The sequence below is a fragment of the Marmota monax genome, unplaced genomic scaffold (genome assembly GCF_021218885.2).
Source record: "Marmota monax isolate L192 unplaced genomic scaffold, Marmota_monax_Labrador192_F-V1.1 WCK01_AAM20220418_F8-fsc00001, whole genome shotgun sequence".
Classification (NCBI taxonomy): Eukaryota; Metazoa; Chordata; class Mammalia; order Rodentia; family Sciuridae; genus Marmota; species Marmota monax.
In genome coordinates this window covers 35,446,076-35,468,953 of record NW_026693777.1, presented here as the reverse complement: position 1 = coordinate 35,468,953, position 22,878 = coordinate 35,446,076, and the positions used below count along the sequence as shown (strand labels likewise).

Below are 22,878 nucleotides of genomic sequence, written 5' to 3'. Positions count from 1 at the left end.
AGATCCTAATACAGGAAGGCAAGAGGGAGAGGTATGCATAGAGAAAAGATATGGCAGGAGTTCTTCTTTTAAGGAGGACACTCATCTTCGGATAGGTCTGAAGTATATCTCAGAGAGGCGATCATCCATCTTCAAGCGTTGATAGTGAACCTGTATCGGCTTAGAGGCTAAGATATTAATTTGATCCTTAATGAATTGTATTATCTTATTTACAATGCAGGGTCCTATTGCCACTACTAGAAGGAGGCCTAACAATGGTCCCAATAAGGGAAGAAGATAAGGCAAAAATCCATTAAGTCCAGTCCAGAGAGGGTTCTCAAATAATTCCCTCCTCCTTTTTTCTAGGTCTTCTTGGAGTTGTTTAATTTTTTTTTTTTTTTTTTTTATAGAATCATGCAAAGAAGATATATTGAAGCACATACTGTATGCTGGAAAATCGAGACAAACCTCTTAGTTGATATTAGAAATACAAATAATATCTATTTGGTTTCTAACTTTATAATCTATCCTTCAAAAATATTTTTTAGGTTGGATGTTTCATGTGATATGATGAAGTTAATCAAATATATGACACTATGTAAGCTTAGATAGATCATTCAGAGAGAGCTGATATATGATTTTTTTCATTACCTTTTTATTTTGTATATTGTCCATATATTTTTCTTTTTTTTTTTTAATTTTTTATTGTGGGTTGTTCAAAACATTACAAATTTCTTGACATATCATATTCCACACTTTGATTCTAGTGGGTTATGAACTCCCACCTTCACCCCATACACAGATTGCAGATTCACATCAGTTACACATCCATTGATTTACAAATTGCCATACTAGTGTCTGTTGTGCTCCGCTGCCTTTCCCATCATCCACCCTCCCCCCTCCCCACCTCTCCCCTCCCCTCCCCTCCTCTCTCTCTACCCCCTCCACTGTATAACCCTGAGGGTCTCCTTCCATTACCGTGCAATTTACCTTCTCTCTCCCTTTCCCTCCCACCTCTCATCCCTGTTAAATGTTAATCTTCTTCTCCTGTTCTTCGTCCCTACTCTGTTCTTAGTTACTTTCCTTATATCAAAGAAGACATTTGGCATTTGTTTTTTAGGGATTGGCTAGCTTCACTTAGCATAATCTGCTCTAATGCCATCCATTTCCCTGTAAATTCTATGATTTTGTCATTTTTTAATGCAGAGTAATACTCCATTGTGTATAAATGCCACATTTTTTTTATCCATTCGTCTATTGAAGGGCATCTAGGTTGGTTCCACAGTCTTGCTATTGTGAACTGTGCTGCTATGAACATCGATGTAGCAGTGTCCCTGTAGCATGCTCTTTTTAGGTCTTTAGGGAATAGACCGAGAAGGGGAATAGCTGGGTCAAATGGTGGCTCCATTCCCAGCTTTCCAAGAAATCTCCATACTGCTTTCCAAATTGGCTGCACCAATCTGCAGTCCCACCAGCAATGTACAAGTGTACCCTTTTCCCCACATCCTCGCCAGCACTTGTTGTTGTTTGACTTCCTAATGGCTGCCAATCTTACTGGAGTGAGATGGTATCTTAGGGTGGTTTTGATTTGCATTTCTCTGACAGCTAGAGATGTTGAGCATTTTTTCATGTACTTGTTGATTGACTGTATGTCCTCCTCTGTGAAGTGTCTGTTCAGGTCCTTGGCCCATTTGTTGATTGGGTTGTTTGTTCTCTTATTGTCTAATTTTTTGAGTTCTTTGTATACTCTGGATATTAGGGCTCTATCTGAAGTGTGAGGAGTAAAGATTTGTTCCCAGGATGTAGGCTCCCTATTTACCTCTCTTATTGTTTCTTTTGCTGAGAAAAAACTTCTTAGTTTGAGTAAGTCCCATTTGTTGATTCTAGTTATTAACTTTTGTGCTATGGGTGTCCTATTGAGGAATTTGGAGCCCGACCCCACCGACTGTAGATCGTAGCCAACTTTTTCTTCTATCAGACGGCGCGTCTCTGATTTGATATCAAGTTCCTTGATCCATTTTGAATTCACTTTTGTGCATGGCGAGAGAAAGGGATTCAGTTTCATTTTGTTGCATATGGATTTCCAGTTTTCCCAGCACCATTTGTTGAAGATGCTATCCTTCCTCCATTGCATGCTTTTAGCCCCTTTATCAAATATAAGATAGTTGTAGTTTTGTGGATTGGTTTCTGTGTCCTCTATTCTGTACCATTGGTCCACACGCCTGTTTTGGTACCAGTACCATGCTGTTTTTGTTACTATTGCTCTGTAGTATAGTTTGAAGTCTGGTATCGCTATACCGCCTGATTCACACTTCTTGCTTAGCATTGTTTTTGCTATTCTGGGTCTTTTATTTTTCCATATGAATTTCATGATTGCTTTCTCTATTTCTACAAGAAATGCCATTGGGATTTTGATTGGCATTGCATTAAACCTATAGAGAACTTTTGGTAATATCGCCATTTTGATGATGTTAGTTCTGCCTATCCATGAACAGGGTATATTTTTCCATCTTCTAAGATCTTCTTCTATTTCTCTCTTTAGGGTTCTGTAGTTTTCATTGTATAAGTCTTTCACCTCTTTTGTTAGGTTGATTCCCAAGTATTTTATTTTTTTTGAAGATATTTTGAATGGAGTGGTTGTCCTCATTTCCATTTCAGAGGATTTGTCGCTGATATACAGGAATGCCTTTGATTTATGCGTGTTGATTTTAAATCCTGCCACTTTGCTGAATTCATTTATTAGCTCTAATAGTTTCTTTGTAGAGCCTTTTGGGTCTGCTAGATATAGAATCATATCATCTGCAAATAGTGATAATTTAATTTCTTCTTTTCCTATTTTTATGCCTTTAATTTCTTTCGTCTGTCTAATTGCTCTGGCCAGTGTTTCGAGAACTATGTTGAAGAGAAGTGGAGAGAGAGGGCATCCCTGTCTTGTTCCAGATTTTAGAGGGAATGCCTTCAGTTTTTCTCCATTCAGAATAATGCTAGCCTGAGGCTTAGCATAGATTGCTTTTACAATATTGAGGTATGTTCCTGTTATCCCTAGTTTTTCTAGAGTTTTGAACATAAAGGGATGCTGTACTTTGTCAAATGCTTTTTCCGCATCTATCGAGATGATCATATGGTTCTTATTTTTAAGTCTATTGATGTGGTGAATAACATTTATTGATTTCCGTATATTGAACCAGCCTTGCATCCCAGGGATGAATCCTACTTGATCATGGTGTACAATTTTTTTTATATGTTTTTGTATCCGATTCGCCAGAATTTTATTGAGGATTTTTGCATCTAGGTTCATTAGAGATATTGGTCTGTAGTTTTCTTTCTTTGAAGTGTCTTTGTCTGGTTTAGGTATCAGGGTGATGTTGGCCTCATAGAATGAATTTGGAAGTTCTCCCTCCTTTTCTATTTCCTGAAGTAGCTTGAAAAGTATTGGTATTAGTTCTTCTTTAAAGGTTTTGTAAAATTCTGCTGTATACCCATCGGGACCTGGGCTTTTCTTAGTTGGTAGTCTTTTGATGGTTTCTTCTATCTCCTCAATTGATATTGGTCTGTTTAGGTTTTCTATATCCTCCTGACTCAATCTGGGCAGATCATATGACTTAAGAAATTTATCTATGCCTTCACTATCTTCTAATTTATTGGAGTATAAGGATTCAAAATAGTTTTTGATTATCTTCTGTATTTCTGAAGTGTCTGTTGTGATATTGCCTTTTTCATCCCGTATGCTAGTAATTTGAGTTCTCTCTCTTCTTCTCTTCACTAGCATCGCTAAGGGTCTGTCGATTTTGTTTATTTTTTCAAAGAACCAACTTTTAGTTTTGTCAATTTTTTCAATTGTTTCTTTTGTTTCGATTTCATTAATTTCAGCTCTGATTTTAATTATTTCTTGCCTTCTACTTCTTTTGCTGTTGTTTTGCTCTTCTTTTTCAAGGATTTTGAGATGAAGTATGAGATCATTTATTTGTTGGTTTTTTCTTTTTTTAAGGAATGAACTCCAAGCAATGAATTTTCCTCTTAGAACTGCTTTCAATGTGTCCCATAGATTCCGATATGTTGTGTCTGTGTTTTCATTTATCTCTAAGAATTTTTTAATTTCCTCCTTGATGTCTTCTATAACCCATTGATCATTCAGTAACCTATTGTTCATTCTCCAAGTGATGTATGCTTTTTCCTTCCTTCTTTTATCGTTGATTTTCAGTTTCATTCCATTATGATCAGATAAGATGCATGGTAATATCTCTACTCCTTTATATTGTCTAAGAGTTGCCCTGTGACATAATATATGATCTATTTTTGAGAAGGATCCATGTGCTGCTGAGAAAAAAGTGTAACTGCTTGATGTTGGGTGGTATACTCTATATATGTCAATTAGGTCTAGGTTATTAATAGTGTTATTGAGTTCTATAGTTTCCTTATTCAACTTTTGTTTGGAAGATCTGTCCAGTGGCGAGAGAGGTGTGTTGAAGTCTCCCATGATTATGGTGTGGTGGTCTATTAGACTCTTGAACTTGAGAAGAGTTTGTTTGACGAACATAGCTGCACCATTGTTTGGGGCATAAATATTTATGATTGTTATGTCTTGTTGGTGTATGGTTCCCTTAAGCAGTATGTAGTGTCCCTCTTTATCTCTTTTGATTAACTTTGGCTTGAAATCTATTTTATTTGATATGAGTATGGACACGCCTGCTTGTTTCCGAAGTCCATATGAGTGATATGATTTTTCCCAACCTTTCACCTTCAGCCTATGTATGTCTTTTCCTATCAAATGCGTCTCCTGTAGGCAGCATATTGTTGGGTCTTGTTTTGTGATCCATTCTACTAGCCTGTGTCTCTTAATTGGTGAGTTTAAGCCATTAACATTTAGGGTTATTATTGAGATATGGGTTGTTCTTCCAGCCATATTTGTTTATTTCTGTTACTAAACATTGTTTGTTTTCCTCTTTGATTGTTTCCCCCCCCCCCTTTACTGTCCTACCTCCCACTGTTGGTTTTCATTGTTATTTTCCATTTCCTCTTCCTGTAATACTTTGGCTAGGATGTTTTGAAGAGATGGTTTTCTAGCTGCAAATTCTTTAAACTTTTGTTTATCGTGGAAGGTTTTAATTTCATTCTCCATCCTGAAGCTTAATTTCGCTGGATACACAATTCTTGGTTGGAACCCATTATCTTTCAGTGTTTGAAATATGTTATTCCAGGATCTTCTAGCTTTCAGAGTCTGTGTTGAAAGATCAGCTGTTATCCTGATTGGCTTGCCCCTAAATGTAATCTGCTTCCTTTCTCTTGTAGCTTTTAAAATTCTCTCCTTATTCTGTATGTTGGGCATCTTCATTATAATGTGTCTAGGTGTGGATCTCTTATGATTTTGCACATTCGGCGTCCTGTAGGCTTCTAGGATTTGGGATTCTGTCTCATTCTTCAAGTCTGGGAAGTTTTCTTGTATTATTTCATGGAATAGACTGCTCATTCCTTTGGTTTGGAGCTCTGTACCTTCCTGTATCCCAATGACTCTTAAGTTTGGTCTCTTAATGTTATCCCATATTTCTTGGATGTTCTGCTCATGGTTTCTTAACAGTCTTGCTGAGCTGTCTATGTTCTTTTCCAGTTGAAATACTTTGTCTTCATTGTCTGATGTTCTATCTTCTAAGTGTTCTACTCTGTTGGTAGTATTCTCCATTGAGTTTTTAAGTTGGTTTATTGCTTCCTGCATTTCTAGGATTTCTGATTGCTTGTTTTTTATAACCTCTATCTCCCTGTATAGTTGATCCTTTGCTTCCTGGATTTGTTTGCGTAATTCGTTGTCGAAGTGATCTTTCATTGTCTGATTTTGCTGTTTAATGTCTTCCTTGATACTCCAGATCATCTGAAGCATGTATATCCTGAATTCTTTATCTGACATTCCATCTGCTGCAGCTGTTACCTCTTCTAAAGTTGCGTTGACCTGCATTGCTTGTGGTCCTTTCTTTCCTTGTCTTTTCATACTGCTTGCGTATCTTTCCTGCAGGTGCGGGCGGCGGCTCTGCTCTCTCCTTATTCCAATTGGGGTGTCGTGGCTACCACGCCGGCAGGTCACTGGGCCTGTTCTGGGAGCTGGTGGCGGCTCTGTTCTGCCCCTACTCCAATTGGGGTGACGTGTCTGTGGTACCAGCAGGCCACTGGGCCTGTCCTGCTGGTCGGTCGCAGATCTGCCCACCTTTCGGGCACGGGTGGAGGCTCTGCTTTGCCCCTACTCCAATTGGGGTGTCGTGACTACCCCGCCTGCAGGATGCTGGGTCTGTTCCTGGCAAGGGAGGCGACTCTGCTCTGTCCCTACTCCAATTAGGGTGGTGTTTGTACCCCGCCGGCAGGCTCCTGGGCCTGATCCGCCGGTCTGTTGTAGGTCTGCCTACCTTGAAGGCGCGGGCGGCGGATCTGCCCTGCCCCTCCTACCACGCCTGCGGACCCCTGGGCCTGATCTGCAGGTTGATCACTGGTCTGCTCACCCTGCGGGCACGGGTGGCGGTTCCGCTCCACCCCCACTCCAATTGGGGTCACGTGACCACCACACCGGCAGGGCCTGATCCGGGCGTGGGATAAGGATCTGCTCTGCCCCTACTCGAGTTGGGGTGACGTGTGTACCACACTGGCAGGCCACTGGGCCTGACCCGCCAGGCTGTCACAGATCTGTTTACCTTGCAAGCGCGAAGGGCGGCTCTGCCCTGCCCCTCCTACCACGCCCATGTACTACTGGGTCGTGGGTCTGCCCACCTGGCGGGTGTGGGTGGCGGCTCCGCTCCGCCCCCTCTCCAATTGGGGTCACGCGGTCACCACGCTGGCGAGCCGCTGGGCCTGCTCCGGGGGCTGGTGGCGGCCCGGCTCCTTCCCTCCGGCTCGAGGACAAATTGAGGAGACTCGGGTGACTGAGCCTCACCCCCCTTACCAGAAGACCAACTGCTTATGTCACCGCTGGTATTGATGAAGATCTCTCCTCCACCGCTTTCTGCTGACATCAGATCTCTGCCATGTTGGTATCCTATGCGAATGGCAGCATTTCGTTCCCCTTGCCAGGCAACCCAAGCAATGGGTGAGTCCTGACCTGCCCTCAGCAGGACCCGGACCGAGACACAGTTTCCGCGGGCTCCTAGCCCCGGTCCAGGGAAGTTCCGGGAGCCGGAACTCGGCCGCTCCGTGCTCGGTGTAAGCTCCTATAAGTGTAGGCTCCAAGAAGCAGCCCCCGCGGGCTCAGTTCCGGGAGCCGGAATTCGGCCGCTTAGTGTTTGGTGTATGCTCTGATAGTAGCAGGGTCCAAGAAGCAGCCTCCGCGGGCTCCGCAGCCCTGAGCCAGGGCGGTTCCGGGACAGAGTTGTTTAATTTTTGTGCGAACTATGCCAGATTTGTTAGCATAAAAACAGCACCTCTCCCCAAGGGCTAAACAAATTCCCCCTTGATTGGCAGTAAGCAAGTCTAAACCCCGCCTGTTCTGAAGAACTACTTCTGCTAGGGAGTCTATCTGGTCTTGTAAGTCTTTAATGGTTCCCGACAGGGTTTGCACATCATCTATAAGCTGTTGAGATAGGCGGCGGTAAGAATGTATAGCCGTACCCAATCCTGCCGTGCCTGTACCCACAGCAGCTGTTATTCCAAGGCCAACAAGGAGTGGTAAGGCCTGCACAGCTCTCTTGTGTCTTCTAACTAAGATGTCTAGGCTAGGAATGGGTAGGGGTTCATCTCCTGAGATAATCGTGATATCAGGAAGCAGTAATGCCAGAACGCAACCACCAGTCCAATTTGCTGGGAGCCTGGGAAAAGCTAAATTTCCACCACACATAAAAACTGTACCATTAGGGGGACAAATGGGCGGAGTAGGTGAGGAGTAATTCTTTACTAATGAGCAGTTTCCAAAGGAAGAGATTCCAACATCAACATCATAGGTATTATTTTGCATCATGCCCAGAAGGCATGACATAAAACCACCTAGAGGCTGCACCTTAAAGGGTAGCCCAGATTGACATGTGTTGTCATCATCAATGGTATAATTGATGGGAACCGCCAATGGCATGACTGCACCTGCCGTCATGCAGAGCCAGCAATCACCAGCAAGGGTAGGGTTGGAACTGTTAAGTAAAGAAAAGGTAGTTTCTAGGATATCTAATGTATTGGCATCTAAATCAGGAAACTGGGATTTGGGCAATATCAAGGGGTGGTATGTAGGCTTAGGGATCTCTGGCTTTAAAAGTTTAATCACCTGAAGGTGTTTGATAGCATCAGTGGGTCCCCCTCCATCAGAGATTCCGATAGGGGCCTGCATGGGCCAGCAGGAAGGTTTACCCACGACGCCCTCACATCCCGCCTCAGTTAACCGAGTCGTGATGCCTTCCCCTCCCCGGTCACCAAGAAAAGGAATATAATTATAAGTGGTCCCCCATTCTCCACGGGTGTTAGTTAGGATGGCCTCAAAATACTGTTTTCCTTGATTATTAACACAAATTGAGGCCGATGTATAACAGGAGATGTGCATTGCCGGGGTGTAATGACAAGTGGCGGAACAGCTTCCAAGAGTCTCAGTCGGATTAGGGACAACAAGTCCGGGCTTATTAACACATACCCATTTTGGTTGCTTAAATCCTCCGATGTTTTCATTGAGTTCAGCCGCCATGTAGGCTACTTTAGTCCCACAATCAATGCTCTGGATATAACCAGAGGGGGCCGAGTGCCGGGGCCCTCCCTTACACTCACAAGGGGCTCCAAAAAGATATTCATGAATATTCCCAGGTGGGGGGTCAAGCCCTCCTTCAGCAAACCTGTCCAGAAGGAATGCCACAAGAGGGGTCCAGCTCATGAGGTGTGTCTCGGCACTCACTTGAAGGGGTGAGAACAACAACGGCAGGATCAGCCATCTTGGGAACTTCATTTTGTCTTGAATTTTCATTCACCGGTCTGGTGCAGCGCTCCGGGATCCAAATGGGCTTCTCAGTTCCTGGGGGAAAAACACATACAGCTCCCCTCACTCTATCTAAGAGTGGAGCCGGGGGTTGCCACTTTCCAGTGGATAAATCTTTCCACCTTATTTGAGCATCTTGTACAGTGGGAGGGGAGAAGTGGCGTTGTGCAGCCGTGCGCCCTCCAGTGTCAGTCAGTAAAAAATTTAAAGTAAATAAGGTTATGCTTAGAAGTGCTTGTGGTCCCTGACAATTCCGGTATATCTCCCCCTCTTTTGTTTTTTGTAAATAAGTTTTTAAATGTTGATGGGCTCGTTCCACGATAGCTTGTCCCTGTGGATTATAAGGGATTCCAGTCTTATGATTAATTTCCCATTGGGTGCAAAACCGTTGAACCGCCTGGCTTACATATGCGGGACCATTATCGGTTTTGAGGCATCGTGGGGTGCCCATGGAGGAAAAGGCTTTTAGAAGATGACTGATTACATCCTTAGCCTTCTCTCCAGTATGTAAGGTGGCAAAAATGAAGCCAGAATATGTGTCAGTGGAAACATGTATAAAGGAGAGCTTACCAAAGCTAGGGAAGTGTGTAACATCAGTTTGCCAGACATCATTAGGTTGTAGTCCTCTTGGATTAACTCCAAGGGAAGGAGAATGAATAAATGGTGCACAGGTTGGACATAATGAGACAATCTGTAAAGCTTGGTCTCGTGAACATCCTGTGTGGAAGCGTAAAGACTGTGCATTTAAATGAAATTTGTTATGGAATTGTAAGGCCTTATCATATTTGGTCGTCACACAGGAAAGGCCAACAGCATGAGTAGCAGCGTCTGCTTTTGCGTTGCCCTCTGACAAAGGTCCAGGGAGCCCTGAATGGCTTCGGATGTGGCCAATGTATAAAGGATCTCGTCTAGCCCAAATGAGAAGCTGAACTACCTGTAGTTGTTCTGTGATGGTGGATTGCTTTCCAATATATGATGCTGTTTCTATGACTAGAGCCAGATTGGCTACATACAAGCTGTCAGTATATACATTAAGAGGAATAGAGCTATAGACTTTGAGAGCTATGATTAAAGCTTCAACTTCCGCCTTTTGGGCCGACTGACCTGACACAGGTTGTCGGAGAATTTGAGATCCATCAAAAACGACAGCAAATCCATTTTTGGCCCCATCTGTATATACAGTTTGGGCCTTTGGAATAGGTTCCCTTTTCATAATCTTTGGGAAGATAATGGGACACCTTTTAAAGCCCTCCAAAAGTCTATGTTTAGGGAAGTGATTATCAATCTGACCCTTGAAGCTGCACAGGAAAAGACACCAAAGGTCATGTTCTTGTTGTAACTTGTGTATCATATCTTGAGTGTAAGGTTGAATAAGTATGTCAAAGGTTTTTCCAAACAATGCATCACCCAAATATTTAGCCTTCCAAATTAAGTTAATAACTAGCTCATAAAAGGGAGTCAATACCCGGGGGTTAGAAGCCGGCAAGTGGACCCAATAAATGGGACCCGTTTGCCAGAACACTCCTGTGGGAGTAATTTTAGAAGGTAGAACTATAAATGACAAGGGCAGAGAATAATCTATCTGCGTAATCTGCATGTCCTGCGCTTCCTGGTGTTCCCCTGGGGAGTTCCCAGATAGAAAGGGGTTGGTCAGTGGGAGGCGGCGGAGACGCCCACTCCCTGGGGCACTGTTCTGTCCCTGCACTGCCCCGTACACTTTGGCTTCCGGGGCCCGGGGCGGGCCCCTGCTCCCGTTTCCCGACGGTATTGGGTTACCCTGGATGTCAAACTTTGACCTGCACTCACTGCTCCAATGATTTCCTTTATGACATCTAGGACAAATTCTAGGCATCCCTCTGCCAGCACCCTCGCTCCTTTCCGGGCAGTTTCTCTTTATATGTCCCTCTTTCCCACACTTAAAACACCCCTTAGAGCGGGTTCCCCTGTTATCAGCTTTTTGCATTCCAGTCTTAAGGGCAGCAGCCAAAACCTGACCAGTAATATGAGGCCCATCTATATCTTTGCATGCTCGAATCATGTCATCTATACTTTTGGCCCGGGAGGACTTAATAGCATTTTGGCAGTAAGTGTTAGCGTTTTCATATGCCAGTTGTCTAATAAGTGGCATAGCCTGTTCCAGATTAGGGAATATTTTTCCAGCAGCCTGCATTAGGCGGGCTATAAAGTCCGAATAAGGTTCAGAGGGTCCTTGAGAGATCTTGGAAATTTTTGCTTCAGTTTTAGAAACGGGCAGGGCTTTCCAGGCATGGACTGCAGCTGAGGCTATTTGAGCATAAACACCTGGGTCGTAATTAATTTGTTGGCCTATGGTGGCATACTGCCCAGTTCCTGTCAACATTTCAGCATTTCGCCGTTGATGGCCCGCATTCAGATTAATCTGAGCCAGCTCGCGGCACCTTTCATGATATTCACTTTTCCACAATAAGAAATCCCCTCCAGATGACACAGCCCTGCAAAGTTGCTGCCAATCATTGGGTATCAGTTGACTGGCTGAGAAAGACTCGAAGAGGGTCAATGTGAAAGGGGCATGAGGTCCATAATTAATGATCGCCTCCTTAAGCTGCTTTATGTCCTTGAAGGCTAGGGGGACATGGGCTCTGGCCGGCTGTCCATCAGCATCGGCGTTTTCAATCATTGGAAAAACCTGAGCCACTCTAGAACCCCAGTGGACCCCCGCCCGTCTAGTAGGGGCGTCCTCATTCCAATCAGGATTATAGGGAGGAGGTGCGGCAACTGAGGGGGCCCTAGGCACCCTCACATTTGCCCTTTTAAGGCGATGTTCTAATTCCTCTATCTCCCTTTCTAATCCCTCCTCTTCCTCAGAGAGAGAACTGAGGTCCTCAGGATCATTTTTGGGCTTAGAAATCTGGAGGCGTTTCCTACCCTCCGAGCCCGAGTCCTCAAGGGGACCCTCATCCTTTAAGGATTCTGCCATTTGCTCCTCCTGCACCTGATTAAGGGCCTGTTCACATTCAGCAAGCTGATCCTTGATCTTTACTTTATCTGTTAATAAAGCATCCTTTACCAACCTCCATAAGGAAAAGATGGCAACTGGGACACTGTCCGAGCCCCGGTCCCTCAATAATTTCTGAAGGTCATGTCTGACCAGGTCCCAGTCACTATTATTAAGAAATCCTCCTGTCAGAAACCAAGGACAAGCCTGGGCAATAATTTCAACGAATTCGGTTGCAGTCTTAGTTTTTATTCCTGTTCCTTGTGTATTTAACAGCTCTTTCAGTTCGTTGGCCAGACGAACCTTCGCTGTTGAGTTACCCATGGTACGTACCCTGTCTCTTTAAAATATCTTTAAACCAATCCTCCCCCTTCTTTCTTAGAAGGTGAGCCCCGTCCGCTTACCCCTGCTTTCCGGATCTCGGTGAGAACCTCCAATTGCCGCGTCCGGCCAAGGGAGCCGAGTCCGGCGAGGGACGGCGAGGTTAAAAGACACACAGGACACCAAGGTTCTTCATCCAGGAGTCAATAATCTTTATTGCTAACACACCTTTTTTTATACCCCAAGCAGCAGAAGTGGAAAACTACCCAAAAGCAGGAGGGAGGGGGGAGAAATTTAGTTTCAACATCTATTATTGTCAGGTACCGAAACCTCCCTTAACAATAAGTCCATCAGACCAGAAAAGGTCAAGGCATTCCCGTGGGATACATATGTCTCAGACGGATAAGCAGGAACAGAAAAACCGCAAGTTCGCCATGGCCTTGTGAGCTGGCCACACTGGCATGCAGAACAAACTAGTGGAGGTAGGGCTCCAGGGGCCAAGGTGGACCTGTTGCCAACACTACTGTTCTTTCTGTTATTTACTTACATTTTTAAAAATTAGTTTCTTATGGATATATAAATATACATAATGGCGAGATTCACTGTGGTATATTCATGTAGGTACATAGGAAAGTTAGGTCAGATTCATTTCACTGTTTTTCCCTTATCCTGTCCCTCCTCCCTCAATCCTCTTCTACTTCTCTGATATTTCTTTTATTTTGAGAAAACATTTGACCTTTGACTTTCTGGGAGTGGCATATTTCACTTAGCATAATAGTCTCCAGTTCCATCTATATACCAGCAAATGACATAATCTCATTCTTTTTATGGCTGAGTAATCCTCTGTTGTGTATATAAGCCACATTTTCTTTATCCATTCATCTATTGATGGGCACCTAGGTTGATTCCATAGTTTGGCTATTGTGAACTGTACTGGCATAAAGATTGATGTGGCTGCATCACCTTAGTATGCTGATTTTAAGTCCTTTGGGTATATGCTTAGGAATGGGATAACTGGGTCAAATGGTGATTTCATTCCAAGTTTTATAAAGAATCTTCATACTGCTTTCCACAATGGTTGCACCAATTTGCAGTCTCACCAACAATGTATGAGTGTACTTTTCCCCCACATTCTTGCCAACACTTATTGTTACTTATATTCTTGATAATCGCCATTCTCACTGGAGTGAGATGGAATTTCAGTGTAGTTTTAATTTGCATTTCTCTAATTGTTAGAGATGTTGAACATTTTTTCATATATTTTTTAACCATGATTTTTGTTCTTTTGGATAAATACCAACCAAATTCCTTAATAAGATTCCTAAAACTCAAGAAAAAAATTAAAATTCTGAAGACAAAGGAAAACAAGAGCATGAAAAGAGCTCCTATAGAATGGGAGAAAATCTTTGCCAGCTACTCTTCTGACAGGGGTTTAATATTCAGAATATGTAAAGAAGTAAAAGAAAAAAATACCACCCAAATTAACCCAGTCCATAAAGGGGCAAATGAACTAAGCAGATATTTCTTAAAAGAAGAAACACAAATGACCAACAAATACATGAAAAAAATGTTCAGCATCCTTAGCAATCAGGGAAATCCAAATCTAAACTGTACTGAATTCTTCTCACTCTATTTAGAATGGGGATCATTAAGAATGCAATAATAAGTGCTGGCAAGGATATGAGGAAGAGGCAAAATAATTTGCATTGTTGGTGGGACTGCAAATCAGTACAATTACTATGGAAAGCAGTATGGAGGTTTCTCAAGAGATTAGGAATGGAATCACCCTATGTCCCAGGTATCCCATTCCTTATATGTTCATTCCTGATTCTGTTCTCTATTTTGCAAGTATAAGACTACTCCAGCAGCAGTTAAGACAAGAGTGAGGAAAAGATGAAATATGAATTACCAAACAAAGGATTCTCTTTTCTGAATGGGAGAAGAATAGGGACTATAAACATTTATATGTATTAATCTTTTCTTAAAAACTTCATCAAAATAGGTAGCAGTAAAATACCAACCTTAGAGCTTTTTTTTCTTTTTCTTTCTTTTTTTTTGTTTTAAACCAGGAATTGAACCTAGGGGTAATTAACCACTGAGCCACATACCCAGCCTTTTTTATTTTTTATTTTGAGACAGGTTCTCTCTAAGTTGCTTAGGGCTTCACTAAACTGCTGAGACTGGTTTTGAACTCACTATCTTCCTGTCTCAGCCTCCAGAGTTACAGGGATTACAGGCATCTGCCACCATGCCTGGTTCCACCTGAGAATTTTGATAATAATCATTCTAAATGGAAAACTTAGATATCCCATTGTGGTTTTAATTTGCATTTAAATGATTAGTTGGTTAGTTGATATTGAGCATTTTTCATGTGTCTGTCTTCTATTTTATGTCTTTTATGAAAAATAACTATTTAAATTTATTGTCCATTTAAAAATTGTTTTTATTATTTTATTTGGTTTCGAAAATTTTGGCTAATCACAGTGAAGTAAACTAGAACAAAAATTAGAAACATCAATGTCCAAAATTAAAGAATCTTGCAAAGTTCTAATATTCTAAGTATTATTCTAGCTTTTCTCTAGTGAAGATTAATGAAAACTTCTTTGCACTTTTCTCTGTTTTAAAAAAAAAACACCCCAAAATATTTTAAATTGACAAACAAATTACAAACCTTTGTGTGGTACGGTGTGATAATTCCATACATGTATACAATTTGAAATGATCAAATCAGAGTAATTAGCATTTCACCTACTTAGCATCATGTCCTCCAGTCATTTGGGACAAATGAGATTTTATTCTTATGCATGCCTGTATTTCATATTGTATATTCATCAACTGATGGGCTTAGTTTGTCTTGCTTTCTAGTTGCTTGTGTTGCATCACTGAGTTGCTTATTTGAAAATATTTTTTTGTGTGGGCATTTTTTGCTATGAAAATCCTTGATCAGTATTACATCAATGATCTTTTCTTTGAGGTCTGTTGAGAGAGGTGTTTCTTTGGAGGTATCACCTTACCTTGTTTTGTCATATTTCTTGAGAATCTAAATTGAGATTTGTGCATTTGATGGATCAATTGTTTGTAGCACTTTTATAAGGTTTTTGTAGTAAGTGATTTTCTACTGAAGATGTCTTTTGGTATTAGTTTGGTGTGCTACAATGGCTTTGTTTCTAGTTCAGCACCTTAGTATTGTTGCCCTATAACTTTTTTAGCTCTAATCAATGAGTTGTGGTATAGTACTTATGATGACATGGTGAGATATCCCTCTTGTTTCTAGGGACAACAGGGGGAAGTGGGTCGTCTAGTGGTCCTGCTGTGTGTGGTACACACAACGGGAGTGGTGTGTCCACTTTGTGGCCATCCCAGCAATTGGAGTGGTGGTACTGCAAATGTCAAGCACAGTGAGTATTTTCCTAGCAGCGGCGGAAGATCTTTGTTCCTTTTTTAATTTCTATATTTATTTATTTATTTATTTCTGTGGTGCTGGGATTGAACCCAGGGCCTTGTGCATGTGAGGCAAGCATTTGGCCAACTGAGCTATATCCCCCACCCCCTCCTTTTTTAAAATAAGTATTTATTATATGTTGTACAAAAATATGTATTATTATATTTAACCAGTATTCAAATACTACTACCTATTAACACTGAAGTGTGAACATGGGTTTTAATATTCCAAAAGGCAACTATTTTGAAACTATTTTAAAATGTTTATGTAATGGCAATGACTCTGAGGATAATATTGATGAGGATAATGATAATATTAATGCGGTTATGATAGTTTCTTAGCTTATTTATATAAGTAGATGATAAATAATTAAAAATTTATTAAATGTATGTTACATGATATCAGTGAGTTTAGACTTTAAGGATTATTCTGGAAGAGGGGGGAATCATATTTATTCATTGCTATAACATTATAGAATAAGACCTTTGTACTTAGGAGTGGTTTGGGTGTCTTAGAACTGTGGTGGGGGATATGAACCATGGAGTGCATTCATAGGTTCACTGATAGCCCAGCCAACTACATGGCACAGGCCAACTAGGGAAGCATGTTGGGCTGATTAGGGCAGCAGTTTGGATCAACTATGTGGCTTGACTGGAATATGGCAGCAGCTCTGGCCCAGCTGTGGCATGGGGTCAGTTGTAGTCATCAGTGTGGCTCCATTCCACTATGTCTCCTGCACTGCTACAGCCTGGGCTCTATGGGTTGCAGAAGAGATAATACAAGTTCCTTTTCTGGAGCAGAGCTATGGTGTAGACTTTAGGGTACTCCTCTAACTTGGCTGTAGTCCCAGGGTTGCCAGCATCTGCAGTGAGGTTGTGAGTGTCCACAAATATGAGGCCCAATGGGACTCTCCCATTCATCCTTGCCCCTGCATCCTTGCCCCTCCTTGCCCTCGGGAATCCTTCTGGCCAGGGGAGTGTGTTCATGGTTGCTGGTGTACTTTATTCCACTCTCTCAGTTCTCCATGAATTGCAAGATTATTATGTTGCCCTTGTTGGCCTCCATAGGATCTCTCAATTTCATACTTCTTGAATTTGTTCCTTCATTCATTCCTTTTCTGTTGCTTATTGCTCACTTTGCTTTTCTCTTCACTCTTTCTCATTTTAAACTCTTTTTTAAAAAGCTCTGTGTCTTGGTCTTATTCTATGTTTTTTTTACATTATTTTTTAATATTTATTTTTTAGTAGTTGGACACAATACCTTTATTTTATTTATATATTTTTATGTGGTGCTGAAGTGTGAACCCTGGGCCTCACACAAGCACTCCACTGTTGAGCCACAACTCAGTCCTGTACATTATTTTTAATAGATGGTATGGGAAGATCTGAGAGGCAACAAATAATTTCAAGTTACATTCATCTTAGCATTGCCAACCTCAGAGAAAAGAGGTCAGTTTCCTGGCATCCAGGTTAAAATACAATGAAAGGATTCTAATTGGCATTGCTTTTGTTCTTTAATGGGTCAGATTTGGACCTCATTTTGACCTTTGTTGGGAAGGGCAAGTTCTTGTGATTGACAGCCTATATAGAACTACATGGATTTGAGGAGGGTAATTTCCCAAATGAAGGAAATGGGGTATAGCCATTGTGAAAGGGGAAAATGATTCAGGACAGGCAAAAAATAGTCACATATTTTTATTTGAAATACAAATTAATATTCTTGGATGAATTTTAGCCTTTAACAGGTGAAATATTAGTGTTTGTCATGTTGAATTCAATACCCATTTATTAATTAAAGACATTCACTCTTTGTTCTTAGCATTTTCCAAAGTGTTTCTCCAAATGTGTTGTTCTCTTCTTGATTTTACCTATGACATTTTGATACATTAACATTAAAATTTTTGAGTCTAATTCTATGGAGATTTTTAATCATGGCTTCCCCATTTGTATTCTTAGGAAATTTATTTTCATGTCAATACCTAATGAATATTAATAAACATGTATTTATCAAATAATTGATGTACATAAAATTATGTTTAGTTAAAATATAGGAAAGTCATTATTAAATGACTTTATTAAACTTTATTAAACCTTGTACTTGACAGTGCCATCTCTTGTCCTGTTGGGATCTTGAATGATACAAGTATACCAAATTGAAAGTCAAAATACATTTTTGCCCTCCTAATAACGACTCTGTCCTGAAATTATCAAAAAATTTATGAAAATATTTATTCTCTATTTGTCCAAAAAAGTAAATATTTATTTATTATTCAACAGAACTGGGGATTGAGCCCCAGGCCTAATGCATGCTAGAGAGCCAATAAGCCACACACCAGCCTTTTTAAAAATATCTAATTTGTGTCAAGGTCTTGTTAAATTACTCAAGCTGGCCTTAAATTATTGATCCTCCTTCCTTAGCTTACTGAGTATCTTGGATTATAGGCTTGCACTATGGTACCTGACTCAGAGGAGTAAATATTTATATGCTTAGCAACCCATTATACATGCAAGTTTGCTCTCCACTGTTCTACTTAGTAGTGTGTGTGGCTGAGTTTTATAGAGTCTGAACTTGTTTTTCAATGAATATTTTAGGAAGTGCTTCTAATAAGCCATTACCTATATTTGTAAAATGTTCAAGAAAATAGTACAGATGTCTTAAGAAGGCAATATTCTACTCTCATTTCCTCTTCTCTACTATCTCATTACAAGATGTTAGGATGTTTGTTTTTTTTTTTCTGGTAAAACCGAATAGGTCACTGGGGACAAAGTCCTTTGACCCATAAGGAGAATCCAAACTCATGTCTATGAAATATCTCCTGGCCACTGTCCTTGAGCCATAATCAGCTTCATTTCCACCCATGACTCAATGTTATGGCCCTTAGTGTTAGAGAACACAGGAAGATTTCAGACTCCATGATGATTCCCCTTTCTTTCTGTAGGTTAACTGGAGGATTGAAGATAAATTTAACAATAAGGAGAGCAGCTTTTAGCTTTTTAGTCATGATTCTGTTACAGATGTTCCTGTGGACATTCATCATCTTCTATAGTGCAAAACTGTCATCTTAAAGCAGTGGAGATAGTGTCTAGCATGATATATTGAACTACTGGAGAATAATAGTGACAAACGGAAATGATTGTGAAAATTAGAAATGATTAACTGAACTGGACTTACAACTAAGTCCAGTGTTGTCATGTGTTGGGATAATGTAAACAATGTAAACTATGTAAATAAGTTAAGTATTTTTATGATGTTTTGGATTTTATCTTGCTGTTAATCACTTTGATTCCAGTGATGATTTTATGAGATGCTCATCCTCTGTAATTTCCTAAACAGGTAAGAAAAATTTTGTAGCACATGAAACTAAACTAAGAAAACAAGGGTTGGTATAACTTTTTTTTGGGGGGGGGGAGAGACAGAGAGAGAGAGAGAGAGAGAGAATTTTTTAAATATTTACTTTTTAGTTTTTGGTGGACACAACATCTTTATTTTATTTTTATGTGGCGCTGAGGATCAAACCCAGCGCCCCGCGCATGCCAGGCAACCACGTTACTGCTTGAGCCACATCCCTAGCCCAATAACTTTGTCTTTATTGCAGCTTTATAGATGAGATGTATATTATGTAACTTGCATGTGGAATACAGAAAAGTTGAACTGAAAGACCCTGAGAGTAAAATGGTGGTTCTGGAAGTTGAAGAGTTGGTGAGATGTTGGTCAAAGAACATAAAATAGACCAAAGAAATAAGTTTAAGAGATGTTTTGCACATCAGGATGACTATAGTTAACAATGATATGTTGTATATTGTAAAATTGCCAGGAAAGCTGGGAACTATGGTGCATGCCTGCAATCCTATCAACTCCAGAGGCTGAGGTAGGAGGATTACATGTTCAAGGCCAGTCTGGGCAACATAGCAAGTCACATCTCAAATGAGGAAGCAGAGAGAGGAGAAAGGGGCTAGGCTTGTTCCTTTTATAACAGCTCTCTCTTATGAACTCAAGGGTTGCATAAAAACTACCAACAAATTGCATGCAAACTATTTATGCTCTCTCTCTCTTTTTGAAAAATTTATAAAAGTTTATTCATGATAACAAAAACCAGATACAAGCAACACTAACTCTTACCAAAAAGTACAAGACTCATGAAAATTACAAACTTTCTTGGAAGGCATAAAAATAACCTAATTAGATTTTTCAAAAAGTGGACATCTTTGTCTCTTCTGATTAACTCTCGCATGAAGTCTACTATGTCAGTGTGAGAATAGCTTCTCCTGCTTGCTTTCAGTCTCCATTTGCATGATATATCTTTTTCCATCCTTTTACCTTCAGCCGGTGGCTGTCTTTGCCTATAAGGTTTTTAAAATCTATTTTACCTGTTTTTATCTTTTAATTGGAGAGGAATGACAGTTATCTAAAACAATAATGCAATAATAATAAAAAAGAAAATTAAGAAAAGGTAAAAAACATTACCATCAGGAAAAGCAACATCCATAGGATAATTCTTGAATGATGATAGGAATTTAAAAAATTGCAGAAAATCTGAAAGCTGTCTTTATACATATATACTTTACCCTAAATTTATAGAATTATTTTTTAAAGGTATAAAACATCTGTGAATTAAAAACTACTAAATTTTCAGTGAGAGAAATTAAAGAATATGCAAATAAATTTAGGAAAGATACATCATATTTAAGATTTGAATGTCTCAATATTGTTCAGATGCCAGATTTCCCATAGTGAGCCATAGATTCAGTACAATGCTAATCTCCAAAGACTCATGTAGAAACTGACAAATAATTACTAAAATTCACAAGACACTTCAAGTAACCTATAATAGACAAAAAATATTTGAAAAAGAAGTGCAAAGTTGGAAATCTAATACCACATCAGCAAGACTTACTAGAAAGCTACATGATCAACCAATGTGATGTTGGTACAAACATGAATATATCATTGAAACATTATAATACAGAAATCAACCAACAAAAATACACTCAACCAATTGTAGAATAATGCAAAGACAATATTTAGTTACAAGATTTTCTTTTCAGCAAATGCTAAAATTCTAGAAATTTAAATGCTAAACATAAAACAAAATAAAAAAGAACTTCAAATCATTTTTCTAACTACATATAAAAATTTACTCAAAGTTATTCATAGGCCTGAAAATAAAGCCTGAAACAATAAAATATCCAGAAGTAGATGTAAAAGGAAAGCTTTGCAATCTGTGATTGGGAAAATATTTGTTAGAACACTGAAAACTCAATCCATTAAAAAAAAGCTGATGGTATTTTCTTCATTAAAATTTAAAACTTCTGAGTGGTCCGCAGGCGTGGTAGGAGGGGCAGGGCAGAGCCGCCGCCCGCGCCTGCAAGGTAGGCAGACCTACGACAGACCAGCGGATCAGGCCCAGGAGCCTGCCGGCGTGGTACACACGTCACCCCAATTGGAGTAGGGGCAGAGCAGAGTCGCCGCCCATGCCAGGAACAGGCCCAGCGATCTGCCGGCGTGGTAGTCACGACACCCCAATTGGAGTAGGGGCAGAGCAGAGCTGCCACCCATGCCCGAAAGGTGGGCAGACCTGCGACCGACCAGCGGGACAGGCCCAGTGGCCTGCCGGTGCGACAGACACGTCACCGAATTTGGAGTAGGGGCAGAGCAGAGCCGCCGCCCATGCCCGCAAGGTAGGCAGACCTGCGACCGACCAGTGGAACGAGCCCAGGGGCCGGCCGGGGTGGTAGGCATGTCACCCCAATTGGAGTAGGAACAGAACAGAGCCTTCGCCCGCACCCGGAACAGGCTCAGCAGTCCGCGGGTGTGGTAGACAAGTCACACCAATTGGAGGGGGGGCAGAGCAGAGCCGCCGTCCGCGCCTGCAGGGTAGGCAGACCTGCAACCGACCGGCGGATCAGGCCCGGTGGCCTGCCGGCGTGGTACACTCGTCACCCCAATTGGAGTAGGGGCAGAACAGAGCTGCCGCCTGCGCCCGGGACAGGCCCAGTGACCTGCCGGCGTGGTAGTCACGACACTCCAATTGGACTAAGGAGAGAGCAGAGCCGCCGCCCGCGCATGCAAGGTAGGCAGACCGCCGCCCGACCCTGCAAGGGAGACTTTTCAACTATACAAGAGCAATATAAATATATAGGGGAAAAAAACATTTCAAAAACACAACAGTTTCACCAAGCAGAAAGAAACACAAGCAGTATGAAAAGACAAGGAAAGAAAGGACCACAAGCAATGCAGGTCATCTCAACTTTAGAAGAGGTAACAGCTGCAGCAGATGGAATGTCAGATAAAGAATTCAGGATATACATGCTTCAGATGATCTGGAGTATCAAGGAAGACATTAGACAGCAAAATCAGACAATGAAAGATCACTTCGACAATGAATTACACAAACAAATCCAGGAAGCAAAGGATCAACTATACAGGGAGATAGAGGTTATAAAAACAAACAAACAGAAATCCTAGAAATGCAGGAAGCAATAAACCAACTTAAAAACTCAATGGAGAATACTACCAGCAGAGTAGAACACTTAGAAGATAGAACATCAGACAATGAAGACAAAGTATTTCAACTTGAAAAGAACATAGACAGCTCAGCAAGACTGTTAAGAAACCATGAGCAGAACATCCAAGAAATATGGGATAACATCAAGAGACCAAATTTAAGAGTCATTGGGATACAGGAAGGGACAGAGTTTCAAACCAAAGGAATGAGCAATCTATTCAATGAAATAATACAAGAAAACTTCCCAGACTTGAAGAATGAGACAGAATCCCAAATCCTAGAAGCCTACAGGACGCCGAATGTGCAAAATCATAAGAGATCCACACCTAGACACATTATAATGAAGATGCCCAACATACAGAATAAGGAGAGAATTTTAAAAGCTACAAGAGAAAGGAAGCAGATTACATTTAGGGGTAAGCCAATCAGGATAACAGCTGATCTTTCAACACAGACTCTGAAAGCTAGAAGATCCTGGAATAACATATTTCAAACACTGAAAGAAAATGGGTTCCAACCAAGAATTGTGTATCCAGCGAAATTAAGCTTCAGGATGGAGAATGAAATTAAAACCTTCCATGATAAACAAAAGTTAAAAGAATTTGCAGCTAGAAAACCATCTCTTCAAAACATCCTTGGCAAAACATTACAGGAAGAGGAAATGGAAAATAACAATGAAAACCAACAGTGGGAGGTAGGACAGTAAAGGGGACGAAAATAATCAACGAGGAAAACAA

The 22,878-nt window shown here is 40.9% G+C and overlaps 1 protein-coding gene across 1 annotated transcript; it reads right to left on the bottom strand.

The window, feature by feature from the left end:
* Positions 1-7,327: 7,327 nt before the first annotated feature.
* LOC131424825 (syncytin-1-like) lies at positions 7,328-12,627 on the bottom strand (the record flags this gene model as incomplete). The annotated part of the gene is made up of 2 exons (XM_058584659.1): positions 12,278-12,627; positions 7,328-8,935 (listed from the first exon to the last, which is right to left on the bottom strand). A coding segment is annotated over exon 2 (1,560 nt), but the record flags the coding sequence as incomplete, so codon positions are not given.
* Between the last annotated feature and the right edge of the window lie 10,251 nt (positions 12,628-22,878).